Genomic DNA, 13,206 nt, shown 5'->3' with positions numbered 1-13,206 from the left:
TTTACGACTCAAGTGCTTAATAACAGCAGTCATTAGAGAATAAAACCCAGAGCAGAAAATGACAGTAGATGAGTAGCCAAAGGGGGAAAAGACCACCACTTAAGTTCCTGTCTACCATTAAAAAAAAAAAAAACCTGTCTCCCCCTCTCTGAGCCTCCTGATAACATCAAAGGTGTTTGGGAAATCAGCCAAAGTGGACCCAAAGCTCGTTACATGGATGGTCACACTCATGTGTCCGTGCGTGTGCAACTGTGTGTTAATGCTGAGGAAAAAGCATGCAATGTCACACAAGTGTCAACACTTTTCTTTGTGTGTGTGTGGACACATGTGTGCACGCACGTCGCGTTTAAGAGAGAGGGGGATGTTTGTTCTGCCTGACGACTTGAAATGCTTTAACCTCGATGCAGTTTTGCTCCAGTGAGCGGAGCAAACACACAAACTAACAGGCAGTAAATGCTTAAGAGGTAGCGTCAAATTGGCTGACACTGTTCAGACATCACAAGCCCCTCCGACTGCTCTTATGTTTGCACCGGTCACAAGACATCTAACAGCTAAACCTTCTAAGTCAGTAAGTGACCAAATTGCTGACCTGAAAATGCCCTACTTACATACAAACCACATAAAGCAAGACTGAAAAAAAAAAACCATGTCAAGCTGCAGAGAAAGTTTCCCACACGTGCTGCACACAGAGAGCATTGTGAGAGAGATTCTCCCTCCTCGGTCAGCTTAATTTCATTCCTAACGTTGACGTTTAATTTGTTAAAAATCTGCACAAAATCGCATCAGATTGGCACAGAGTTTGAAGCCGCAGGTGTTTGCTTACTCATCGCGTCGTGATTTCGGCAGCCCGCTCTCTCCTCTTCGCTCGCTCTCCTCAGTCATTGTGCTCCAAAAAGTGAGAGGGACAGCCGGCTTTTGTGCCGAGACTGAAACTTTTTAAAGTTTCTCCACATGAATACACTCAAATAGTGACGCTACAGCTCATCAGATTCAGAGAGAGCTATTCATTTAGGAGAGGCACTGGTGGTCATACAAACACACACACACACACACATGGGCTGCAGAAGCGTGCACACACACAAACACACAGGTGCCCTTAGCTTTCTGTGCCTGCCTGCGTCTCTCTGCTCTGTGTCACTCTGTGGACACACAGACTCTGTCACCTTGTGTTAACACGAAGCAGAAGAGAAGATACAGGTCTGTCTCCTTACTGTACAGCCGTGCAGTAACGTGACTCCTTTCTGGTGTCACAGCCATTGACACAGAGCAGATCTGGCCCCACAATGGAAGCAGGCTGCAGGTGTCCCCTAACCAAATGAACATACAGCAACACTGTCTCACAACAAGCGTGCATAACATCCAGCAATGACTAGCATGTATGACCCGATATTCGATTTTAAGGCAATGAATTGAAGTCTATTCAAAAATAGACACATTTTAATGAAACCTTGAAGCTATAAACAAAATCTAAATCAGGGTCAGTTTCACACCAAGTGAAGCAAAAACAACTTCTGCAATCCTTCATGAGAAATGTTCACTTTAGAATCCTCCAATATGGCATCACAAAAATGTAAATACTTTCATGACCTCCACAGCAACAACATCAACAAACTAGTGAAACAACCTCTAAGTGTTAAATGTAAAGCTCAGGTTAAACATCTGAACCTTAAACCCACACACAAGAGCATGCTGACAAACCTCATGGGTGCTGCAGACGTCCAGAAGAGGAAGAGAGAAAGACGGAGAGGAGGAGATGGACAGGACAGGAGAGGAGAGGAGAGGAGAGGAGAGGAGGGAAGAGGTCCAAACCATGGCCAACCATCCAAAGAGTGCAGGAGCAGGAGGAGGAGGAGGAGGAGGAGGGGGAGGAGTGCAGCGCTGTGGCAGTGGGCAGGGGCTTAGCAGCATTACAACAACAGGGTAAGGAGGAGGGGGGTTGAAAAGGGAAACTCGTACCTGCTCTTAATTATAATGCCTACAAGTCTTAAACACACATTCATAAACACACACACACACACACACACACACACACACACACACACACCTTATGAGGTAATTACTCTGTTAATTTAAACCATTTTTAACAAAGTGGATCTGATTTCTAGATGAGCTTTGGTCTCTTTTTTTGAGGAACTTTGCCGACTTAATCCAGTCAAGTTGATTTAATTTCTATAATGCCAAACATAACAGAAGTTCAGTCAGGCGTCTTTTCATGCAGAGCAGCTCCAGACTGCATCTCTTTATAATGTCACAGAATGAGGGCAAACAATGTGCGAGAGAAAGTTTCTGACTCTAACAAACAGAAACTTCAGAGACAGACTCGGGGTGGGTGGCCATCAGCCGTGATGTAAAACTCCCGTAAAAACACATAGACTGAAAAATAGACACTTCACTTTAATGCAGATAGTGAAATATTTTCTCTTTATACAGAAGGGTACTACACCCCATGCTAACAAACCTCTACAATTACTGCTTCATCTTTTACTCCTGATACACGAGGGGTTCTGAACCTTGTTAGCAAATCTATAACATAACTGTACAGTTATTTTTAATATAATTTAACAGGTTTTAATAATTGTGTTTTCCCTCTATCAAACAAATAAGATATAATCTGTTGATAAATCAAGTTTAAAGGTTCTTAAAGGTACAGTCTGTTCACCTTATGTTGAGTCAGGTGAGCTGTTTCCCTCTGATCAGCAAACTGATAAACGAGTTGTTTCTCCATTCCCGAGGTCCCACTCTACGTTCACTAACTTTGTAAGAAGTCCGTCTTGGATGTCCTTGAAGCTCTAATTGCAATTGACCAAAGGGTAAAGAAAGTTTCAAATGCAGTGTGACTAACAAAGATCTGTTCAGCCACATGGTGGGTTCAGAGAATATTAGTAAGGTATAAACTGTGTGGGGCTTAGCATTTCACCTAGGTAAAAGAAGATAATTTAAACATTTAAATAGGGGAGACGGTGGCCTAGTGGTTAGTTTGCACGCCCAATGTGTAGAGGCTATATAAATAAATCCAGCCTGTGGCTCCTTTCCCACATGTCATTACGCACTCTCTCTCTCCCACTGATTTTCAACTCTATCCACTGTCCTGTCTCTACAATTAAGACATAAAAAGCCCCCCTCCCCTGTCAATGTGTCTTCTTAAGTGGATTTTTTTAACACGCTGAATGACCCTTGAAACATCGACTTCATACACCGATGCCTAGATGTAGCTCATTAGCACATGTGTGGGAGTTGTTTCCATCTTTCCCTCTTTTTCTCAGCAAGAAAATAGTGTAAACAAACTTCCCCAAATGTCTCAATTCCTTTAACTCTACCACGTTCACTTTGTTCTCCAACCATGTTCATCAACACTAAACTTTCCATTAAAAGCTCCCTTTCTCCAACAGTGCTGCACATCAGAATAAGTTCCCCACAGTGCTGCTCCCTGTTAATTTGTCACTGTTTAAACACAGACAACAGACACTCGCTGTGACACACACACACGCGCGCACACACACACGCACACACACACACACACACACACACACAGACAAACACTTTCATGCCAATGATTCTCTCTCTCTGGGCGGTCAGAACTCTCTGTCTCATGCAGGGTAATGAGTTTAGACTGAGAACACTAACACAGTCTATATAAAGCTTTGGCCCACTGAGCTGTGACAGAAGCTATTTCAACACTGCTCTAACTAAATAAAAACTGTCAAACACACACACAGTGTGTTTGCTGCAGAGCATTACTGTAACACTGTGCAGAAGGAGTTAAACTGGGTCAGAGCAATTTGGAATAAACTCCTGAGTGTACAAATCTGACTCGAATGCAAACATAAGACAGATAATATGTCTGTTCATGATTCTCACAGAGTAAATGGGAGTGGAACAGTGTGCTGCTGCACTGTGTTTGCCTGTTTCATTTATAACATGAGATATACTTTATTAATCCTGCGAGCAGAAATTCATCTCAACACTCGGTTGTTGAACATGCTACACACACATAGGCTGAAATACACACACATGCACAGACAGGATCCTGTGGACACTAATGGAGAGATGACAGAGTGAGGGGGCTGCACACAGCGAGCGCTCCAGAGCTGCTGGGGCTTTAGGTGCCTTGCTCTAGGGCACCTCAGCAGTGCTCAAAGTGAACTGGCACCTCTCCAGCTACCAGACCGGAACGACCTTCTGTTTCCCTACAGACTGAGCTACTGCTGGACCTTATAAATGTACAACATTATCTCTTTTAACAGACATTAACAGATCAGCAGAGTGGGTGCATTCCTTTCAGGGATCCCGTTCTTTGGATAAACATGAAACTCTTTTGAATCTTCAGCACAAGAGATGAACAGCTGTGTCAGAAATATTTGGTATAGGTGGTGAAAGCCTTAATACATCAAACACTTAAGCAACGTATATCAAGTCTACAACCTTGAAATTCTGCCTCTTGCAGCATTGAGCGAGGCAAAGATTGTATTTTGTAGGAAAGTCTGCTGTTTCAATCTCTTCCCGCTCACATTCTGGGTCAGTTTTAGGTCAATTCAACAACCATAATTCAATGTTTTACAACAAAGTGTTCTAAATTTTGCTCCCGTTAATTCATGCGGCTCCATAACAATAGTAGCTGAAGCCCAAGGGTACGCTGGGGCTCAATTCCAAATAACAAACTGACAGAAAAAAAGAAACAAGTAAATTTCTCAGAATCAAGGTCAAAATAATGTGAAACCAGAAGTTCAGAACTCTAAGGAGGAACTTTTGCAGGATTTCCCGTAGCTGGGGATCAAACCTAGAGAGTCGACCTCAAGTAAACGCTACTACTTGTTTTTAAATCACTGCATGGTCTAGCTCCCTCTTATTTATCAGGACGTTTAACCCCTTATACCCCAACACGTTCACCCAGGTCCTCTGAGCTCAGGGGCGACCGTGGCCTTCTCTGGAATAAATTGCCTCCCCTCATCAGAGCCCCTAACTCAATAAATTCTTTCACAGCATATCTCAAAACCCAACTTTTTTCCCTGGCCTTTGAAATAATTGAAATCAAATATTGGTACATCCTCATTTAGGCAGTAATCCATTACTGCATTTACATCAGCATCCAACAACTGAATGTTTTTTTTTATAAAAGCAACCAAGCACTGGAGAAAAGAGAAACACTCTCTTCTTCTTCTTCCTCTTCTTTCTGTCTATATAAAATGTTCAGGATCCAATGAATGAACCTTGTTAAAGATTAAATGAGGCCGCTCACTCACTGGAAATATCTTGATTCTACGCTCATGTATTCCTTACTGTTTTCACAATAAGTTGTTTCAGAGCACGCTGCATGCTGGGGGCTATTCATTATTTTTTGCCACAGTTTTTAACACCTTCTCTTGGTCTCAAAGCAACAGAGCTCACTTGTATTTTCTACCGCAATAACAAAAAGCACCCAGAGGATTCACAGATCACCTTTAATTCGTCCTAAGTGCTGCGATATTTCTTTAAGAGCAGTCAGTTTTATGATGCTATGATTGTATTAAAAGCCAAGAATAAAAATAGATGTGTGTGTTTGTGTTTGTACACGAGGCCTACCTCTGTTCAGGTGTGAGTTGGCTTTGGTCTTGTCGCTGAAGCCCTGACTGCGTCGGTTCCCAGCAGCACTGACCGAGCCTCTGGGAGGGATGTCACCGCCGGCAGTGGACACCCTCGCCGAGGGGCCGGGAAGTCTGAAGGAGAGATTCAAGGGAGATAGACGGAGAGGAGAAAAGAAGAAAGAAAAGGGGGGCATAAACAGGCACAAATATTAAGTTTGTTAAAGTCAGAGATGAAAAATGTTTGAGGGAGAATACTCAATTTAAAGCCTTCATCCAACACACTGCAGGAACACGTTTCGGTTTACGCAGGTTTGAAACACTTTCTTCTGAGAAACATCAAGTCTCCTACTTCTAAACACAAACAGGAGGGGTTTCTTTAAACTTGGATTGAGATGACATGGACCCTTCAGGTTCTGCAGTATTGAAGATGTAATTTCATTTATCCAAACAGGCAGAGCACTTTTAAAAAAAGCAACCTAAGGAGGAGCTTTTTTTTTTTTTTCCTGTATTTGCTCGGAGCATTTGCTACAACGCCTGGTATAAGTTGTAGCCTAAAATAATGCCAACATACCCTCAGATGCAGGGAAATATGTCAAAAAGGAGAGAAATATATCTTCTATGTTCTTCTATGTTTGTCAAGAAAAATGCTGAAAAAGTAAATGACGGTTTTTAATATCCTGTTTATGCACTCATCTGGCTTTTGTTCTTTGATTGTCCGTCATGAACGAGCTTTTAATGAACTGCCCGGAGAAGGTCATGTACTTACAACCTGGGCGTTTCTCAATTCATGATAATCACCTCTTTTGACCTCATTTATTGGTTTACAAATGCAGATTTCTGCTTTTGACTTCCTGTTGCAGGAAGGTCGAGTCTACACACTTTCTTGTTATTTTTGAGAATTGAAATTGAGGAGAGAGAAAGCACAGGGAAGGACATGCGGGAAAGGAGACACAGGCTGGGCTCGAACCTGCGACCGCCCACACAGGACGCTTTCACCAATCACCATGCCACAGGCGTTCACTATTTCTTTATATTTTCTTTTTATGTTTGTACTCGTCTCATACTCTGTCTTAAAGTCAGTGTCTTGGATAAGAACATGCACAGAGTTGACCAAATATAAACTCAGCCATTGTTTGCTTTTCTTGCCCCTCCTCCTGGCTTGTACCCACAGATGAGCTCCCAGCAGTGTGGACATGTGTGAGTGGGTCTGACAGGCTGACAGAGTGCAGCTCCCCGGGGGGGACTCTGAGCTCATCAGCCTCAGATTACAACTCCTGCTCCTTTATTTCCTCACACGGATTAGACCGGATATACTGGCCACAGATAAGCTTCGGTGAGACTTTTTGACACCTTGGTTCCATATTGTGAGGTGTAATCTAACCAGGCCGTGACACACCGACTGCTAATGAAATGCTAATTCAGCAGCAGCAACATCATCACCATCCTGGCACGGCGAGGCGGATGCTGATAAGCAGATCACAGCTCTCTCTCTCTCTCTCTCTCTCTCTCTCTCTCTCTCCTCGCTCTCTCTCTGCGCTCACATACATTGAATAAATAAACCCTAATTTCCGGTGTGCCATTCACTTTGACTGGCCGTTAGTTATCAAGCCATTCCACGGTAATAAGGTTTACCACATTATTTTGTCGTAGCCAAAGATTATGTGGCGTCCAATCATAGTTGGACTAGTCAGTCTACCACCTTCCCCCTTTGGAGCAGCTGCGCATTAAAGAAATGTTCACTGTAATGGTTGTAAAAATGTAAACATTTACAGAATATGAAAACTTAAACGTGGACGATAAAGTTAAAATGTTGTCAAAAACGGTTGAGGGTGTCAAAGCCATCGATTTATACTGACAAATGTGTACGTAAATGATGAGTAATTAATCCATGCAAATTTGCGTTTACTGCCGCTCACTGACTTTTTTTTTTTCTTTGTAAAATGCCGCTTGATTTCAGGCGACCTGGTACACTTTACGATTTTGAAAGAGAAAAAGGTGAGGAAAAGCTGAGTGTTTGGATGCAGAGCACGAGGAGAATTTAACCTCTCCATCTTGTAGTTGCACATGCTGACCAGTAGGGGGAGTTATTGCTTTGGTTTTATTTTTTTGGGAGAGGAGCTGGTTTGGGGCAGGTGCAATGCAAACAGAGAGTCTGGGATGAACAGCATGCAAAAACCACATCCGTGATCACTGCTCAGATTAACACATAATATGACAGTGCATGCCTAAGAAGGAATTTAAAGAGCATCACTTTGAATCTGAACGCCACATCCACAGATTCTTTTTGTGTTAATTATTAACTTCACATGATATGGGGGGTGTGCACACACACACACACATACACACACACATATTTAAGGGTTATCTAAAGGTCTAAAGGGTCTAAAGGGCCCATTTAGCAGGTTTGCCAAATGAGGCGCGCTGCCAGACAGACAGCCCGTCCGAAAACAGAGCCTGCAGCTTTAGTTCCTATCAGCTAAACACTACCACTCATGCATAATAGATAGTGCTTGTGGTAGAGATTGCCCTTAATCACAGACTAAAACAACACTGGTTTCATTACGGTACAGTGAAATGTTATCCTTGATTAGGGGCAATTTCTACCTTCCCATTTTCCAGGAACAAAACAAGGACAGGAAATGTTAAGGAGGAGGAAAGAGAGGAAGGTGCAAGAGAAGAGAAATTCACGAGAAGCTGACCTAGAGGTCTTTTTCTGACCAAGGGAAAACTTGAGCAGTTTACTCTGAGAGCCATCCCTAGAGGAGAAGAAGAAGAGAGAAGATATGGAAGAGGACAGAGACAGAGAGGTCAGGTGTACGGTTATAAATGACAGGAAGTGGCAACAGGGAGATCGCGATGACACAATGGCGGACTAGAGCAGCAGAAACGGCAAGAAAGTGAAGAATACAAAGACAAACTCGGGTGTATTTCTCATTTTTCAAAACTCCCAGTGAGGCTCACCTGGACTGCATCTCGGCCTGTGCTGCTTTCTGGGCTGTGGCGGCAGGAGTCCCATGCGGAGAGTGGCTGAGCTGTGCGGGGGCGCTGCTCTGATGGCTCAGGGGAGGGTGTGCGCTCTGAGACTGGGCGCTGGAGGAGAGAGAGGGCTGGGAGTTCTGCCGGTGGGCCTGCTGCTGCTGCTGTTTGTAGCGAGACAAGCTGAAGAAGAGGCCGAGGATGGCTTTCAGATTACCATTCCGAATCTCTGGAATATAAAAAAAAAAAAAGGAAAAGGCAGATGAGGTTATGACGGATGGACACATAAAGGTAAATGTTCTGTCAGTTTAACCATGCATAATAAAACAGCTGCAGGGCTTTTCTATGCCAATAAATCAAAGCCATTTGTGATGTAAGTCTCTTGAAGGTTTGTATTTAGGGATTTTTATGCCTTTACTTAGAGACAGAGCAGTGGATAGAGTCAGAAATCAGGGAGTGAGAGAGTGGGGAATTTAAATGTTTTTAGGCTTTGTAAGCCAGCATCAATATCCTTTTTTCGATGCAGACCTTGAAACACGATTGAGAGCTTTCTGGTAAATGAGTTCAATGTTGGTGTGGGTGTTTGGTTTTTAATGTGAACTTTCTGGCTTACCTGTAGTTAAGCTTCGACATGGCCAGGGAAGTGTCAGTGTTTAGCCAGCTCTGCATCGGTCTGTAAACCTTTCTGTGCTCTAACCTCTCTCTAGTTTTCAAAAGCATCTCCAATATTTATCCTACTTTGAGAGATTGCCAATAAAAAGGCTTTAATATATTTCCATTCTTTAGCTTTCTTTCTGTAGCACAAAGGACATTTGTTCAGTTTGAAGTCTAGCACTAGAAGTTGAGGAGGACAGCTTACCCTCTGCAGACAGACCCTGGATGTTGACTCCTTTGGCTGCCAGAAAACTGAGGCAGGCATCGATGTTCTCAATCTGCACAGAGACACACACACACACACACACACACACACACACACACACACACACACACACACACACACACACACACACACACACACACAGATGTTAGACAGTACACCTCGAACATTTCCATTTGAATTTGCATTTCTGTATAATGTGAGGAAGCACGCTTAACCTGAGCGAGCAAAGGCAAATCTAGAAATGAACATCAGTCGAGGAAAATCTGGCAGAAAAAAATGTAGCCGTTACAATATCTCATGGTAAAGTACTTTTGGAAAACATTAACATCAACAATGGTGCCGTGCTCAAGGGCACCACCTTTCCAGCTGCCAGACCAATTTCAGACTGAGCCACTGCCGCACCTACAAACCCCAATTTTTGACCACCTAATTACTATGCTTGGATCTGATCTGCAGAAATTGGATTTCATGTGAGTTTTTGTTTTGTTTCCAGCGTTTTAAAACCAATTTAGAGACGGTAAAAAGCTTGGGAGGTCATCTCAAAAAAGGCTTTAAATGTGCCATGTTGTACTATTAAGAGGCTCTTAGAATAAAATGGCTGGACCTACAACTGATTACTGAGATATAACACAAGTTTATTTTTGACGAGACAAGTGATTCCACCAAAAGTTTTACAAGTGATTGAACTATTTGACAAGGTAACAATCTGTACAGCAAACTATTAGTACCAACAAACCTGTGTGGCAGACACAAAGAATAAAGACAAACAAACACGTGTTGGGAAATGGAACCCCAGCTTTACATGAAGTGACTGACTTCTCGTATGTCGTGCTTTGCAAAGCTCCAATAAGTCCTATTTTGACTTTCTCACCGCCACATGGTGACACAGTCAAAGCAGGATTCAAACCGTGCAGACTTTTGTCAGCAGATCTACAGAGAGAGGAGCAAACCACCTATGCCAACTCAGTTGCTATGACGGCAGCCCTTGGCAACCTGAGCGGACTGCTGAGCTGTCACTGGACGACGGGAGGATTTGATAGGCAGACGGGCTTTGTTTAGAGCCCATGTGACCCATTATCCAATGAGCCTGTTTGCCTGCCAAAGTAAACCACATACACCAGTCATCAAGCAGTCACTGCACACAAATGATAGTGTGATCAAAGTTTACCAACTGATGTGTCCGATAAGCAAACACACCAGGTACAACGTGATAGATATCAGGATGGCACAGCCTGCTGCTCTCTCACTTTACATACACAGAGGGACTATAAATCTGCACTCCAGGCAACGCAATTAACTCAGAAATTAAGTGTGAAATGGACAATTAAAAGCATTTTACAGTACGCACAAAGGTTAAAGAGGGGTTCAGTGACTTTTAGAATGACATTTATTACAAGTCGGGATAGATTTATTACACACTGAGGCTAATCCACCACAATGTTCTGACAACAAACTCAAATATAACCAAAAAGCCAGAGGAGCGCAGATACAGACACCAGGGGAACCGAGTCTTTTGTAAATGTAAATGAGTGTGAGCTGAAGTCATGAGGGTCCCGCTCACTAAAGATTAATGACATGATTATACTTAATATGCAGAGACTAAATATAGCCTGACCTACAGCTCTCTCTCTGTGCGTCTCCTGTTAGGAGGTATCCGGCTGTGAGGTGCAGAGCTGAAGTAAGAGCTGATTTACATTAGCTTCTATTCAAATGTGTGAGATATACTGAAGGGAATCCACAGGCGTACTATTCAATCTATAAATTCAAATTAAAAAAAAGTACAAGCTCTTCTTATGTTACTGAACCTGTAGCTACTTCTTCAGTCAACAAATGAACTTGTTGCATGGATCCATGGCTTCCATGCACAAAAATATCACATTCAGTTCCTTTGCATCTTATGACAAATCAGTGTTAGTCACAACTTCCACTTTATTACAAGTTAAATCCACTGCTGCATCAATATTATAAAAAGTCACATCTACAACATGACTTCAAACATTACCCCCGCCCTCCTGTTACCATCCACAGTTCCTAGAACTTTAAGTCCCAGGAACTAGCTTTCAAGCCCAACACGGTCTCAGCAGGTGGGCTCGAGGTTTCTGCCTGTTCAAAGGAAGTTTGTTCTTGCCACTGTAAGTTTTCTACATGTTGTTAAGTGTTGTGCTCAAGGTGGGTTCATTTTGGGTCTTAGTAAATAATATAACAAAGAGTAAGGTCTTTTACCTGCTTTTTGTAAAGTGTCTCGAGACAACATTTGTTATGAATCGGCTCTATAGAAATAAAGATTGATTGATGAGTATATATTTCATTGGATTGACATTGTGTTTGTTTGTTTGCTTTTGTTTCCATCAGAAGTGGATCAGAAGTGGCCACCTTCACTTCTTCACTAAAATACCATTGTTGATCCAAAACTTGGTTACTACTACTTATTCTACTCCTATAGTTAAAGTGTTTGTGTGTGAGGAGGCTGAAGGACTTCAGGTCACTGATTGAGTTGAAACAGCAGAGCTTCCCCTGCTGTCATTTCTTTGACCTCTGACCCCTGAAACAGCTGTTAGACGAGCTGACATATGCCGGCCTTCACAGCGTGACAGCAGACAACCGAGGGGAACAGTCGGAATGCAGACTATGTCTCTCTCTGAATACTACAGGCTCTTTGAAGATGAACCTCGAAGAAATAGTCCGTCAACATACCCAAAGAGTTGCTTTAATAACCCGAGGCTTTAAACCCGACTATCTGATCCCCATCCTACCCCAAATTCTCCAGTAGAGTTGAAGTTTAAATAGCAGCGGCCTGAAGAAAATATGCTTCATTAAAATTCTCCAACATAAATGCCAGCTCTGCTCCCAAAGCCCCGCCTCCCACGGGGTATAAATACCAAAATATCATATTTAAAACCTGCAAAGACCGGAGAAAAGCTCTCTGCAAATCCAATGTCTTTCATCACTTTTAGAGTCTTACTACCAGCCACAACCAATTATTTTTCCCAAATAATGTTAAAGTGTGAGATGCCAATACGATAACTTTGCTGTTCCCAATCCAGTCTGAGCCTCCCCGATCTCAAATCGCAAACATCAAACACATTTAATACGATTTAAGATCAGGCCTTCTCAGACTGATTACCACCATTAGCCAATGAGAGCGAGCAGAGCGGGAAGCATCACTAACCACATGTTGCAGACTTTTACAGATCACAGCCATAGCAGCAAACATAAACACAACTTCTCAGCCAGGATTTCATCCATATCCTTTCTCTCATGTTTTGTTTTTCACTGCAAAATAGAATTCATATCTACTTGACATCATGTTTTGAACCAGTTATCAAAGAAGTAAACCAGAAAGCCAACGTCGCTACTAAATACAAATGTCTCTTTACTCTTCTGTTGTCCCACACTGACGGAAAGTAAACATAACTCAAGTGAAAGTTAAATTAAAAAGTCAACATAGTGCTCGAAGTATGAATGCAGACACACACATTAAGATTATAAGCATCATGCCAAATCAGGAGAAGACTGACGAGAAAACGTGTTCAGTGTCTTCTCAAACCTAACGTATTATCAGAACATGGATGCCTCTAAACGGGCCCTGAAGAAGAAAAACAAACCTGCAACAAATCCTCTCAAGCTCCTACCTGCCTGAGAGTGTGAGGCGTTCCTCTGCCCGGACTCACACCCTCTACCCAGACACCGTCACCTCCTGCTCTGCTGCAGCTACAGCGCTCAGGCCGAGCAGCAAACAGCCCTCTGAACAAACACCTCCATTCCCACCTCCTCTGTGTGTGTGTGTGT

General features: G+C 42.8%; 1 protein-coding gene across 3 annotated transcripts in view; it reads right to left on the bottom strand.

Moving 5' to 3' along the window:
• nav2a (neuron navigator 2a) overlaps positions 1 to 13,206 on the bottom strand; it is a 125,880-nt gene that overhangs the window by 70,951 nt on the left and 41,723 nt on the right. For all 3 annotated transcript variants that reach the window (XM_061060240.1, XM_061060302.1, XM_061060375.1), the window contains exons 4-6: positions 9,397 to 9,469; positions 8,523 to 8,766; positions 5,560 to 5,693 (exon numbers count right to left, since the gene is read on the bottom strand). In XM_061060240.1, the coding sequence (XP_060916223.1) occupies positions 5,560 to 5,693; positions 8,523 to 8,766; positions 9,397 to 9,469 (451 nt within the window). The remainder of the gene's footprint in view (positions 1 to 5,559; positions 5,694 to 8,522; positions 8,767 to 9,396; positions 9,470 to 13,206) is intronic.

The sequence above is a fragment of the Labrus mixtus genome, chromosome 1, assembly GCF_963584025.1.
Source record: "Labrus mixtus chromosome 1, fLabMix1.1, whole genome shotgun sequence".
Taxonomy (NCBI): Eukaryota; Metazoa; Chordata; class Actinopteri; order Labriformes; family Labridae; genus Labrus; species Labrus mixtus.
This window is presented reverse-complemented; position numbering and strand designations above follow the sequence as displayed.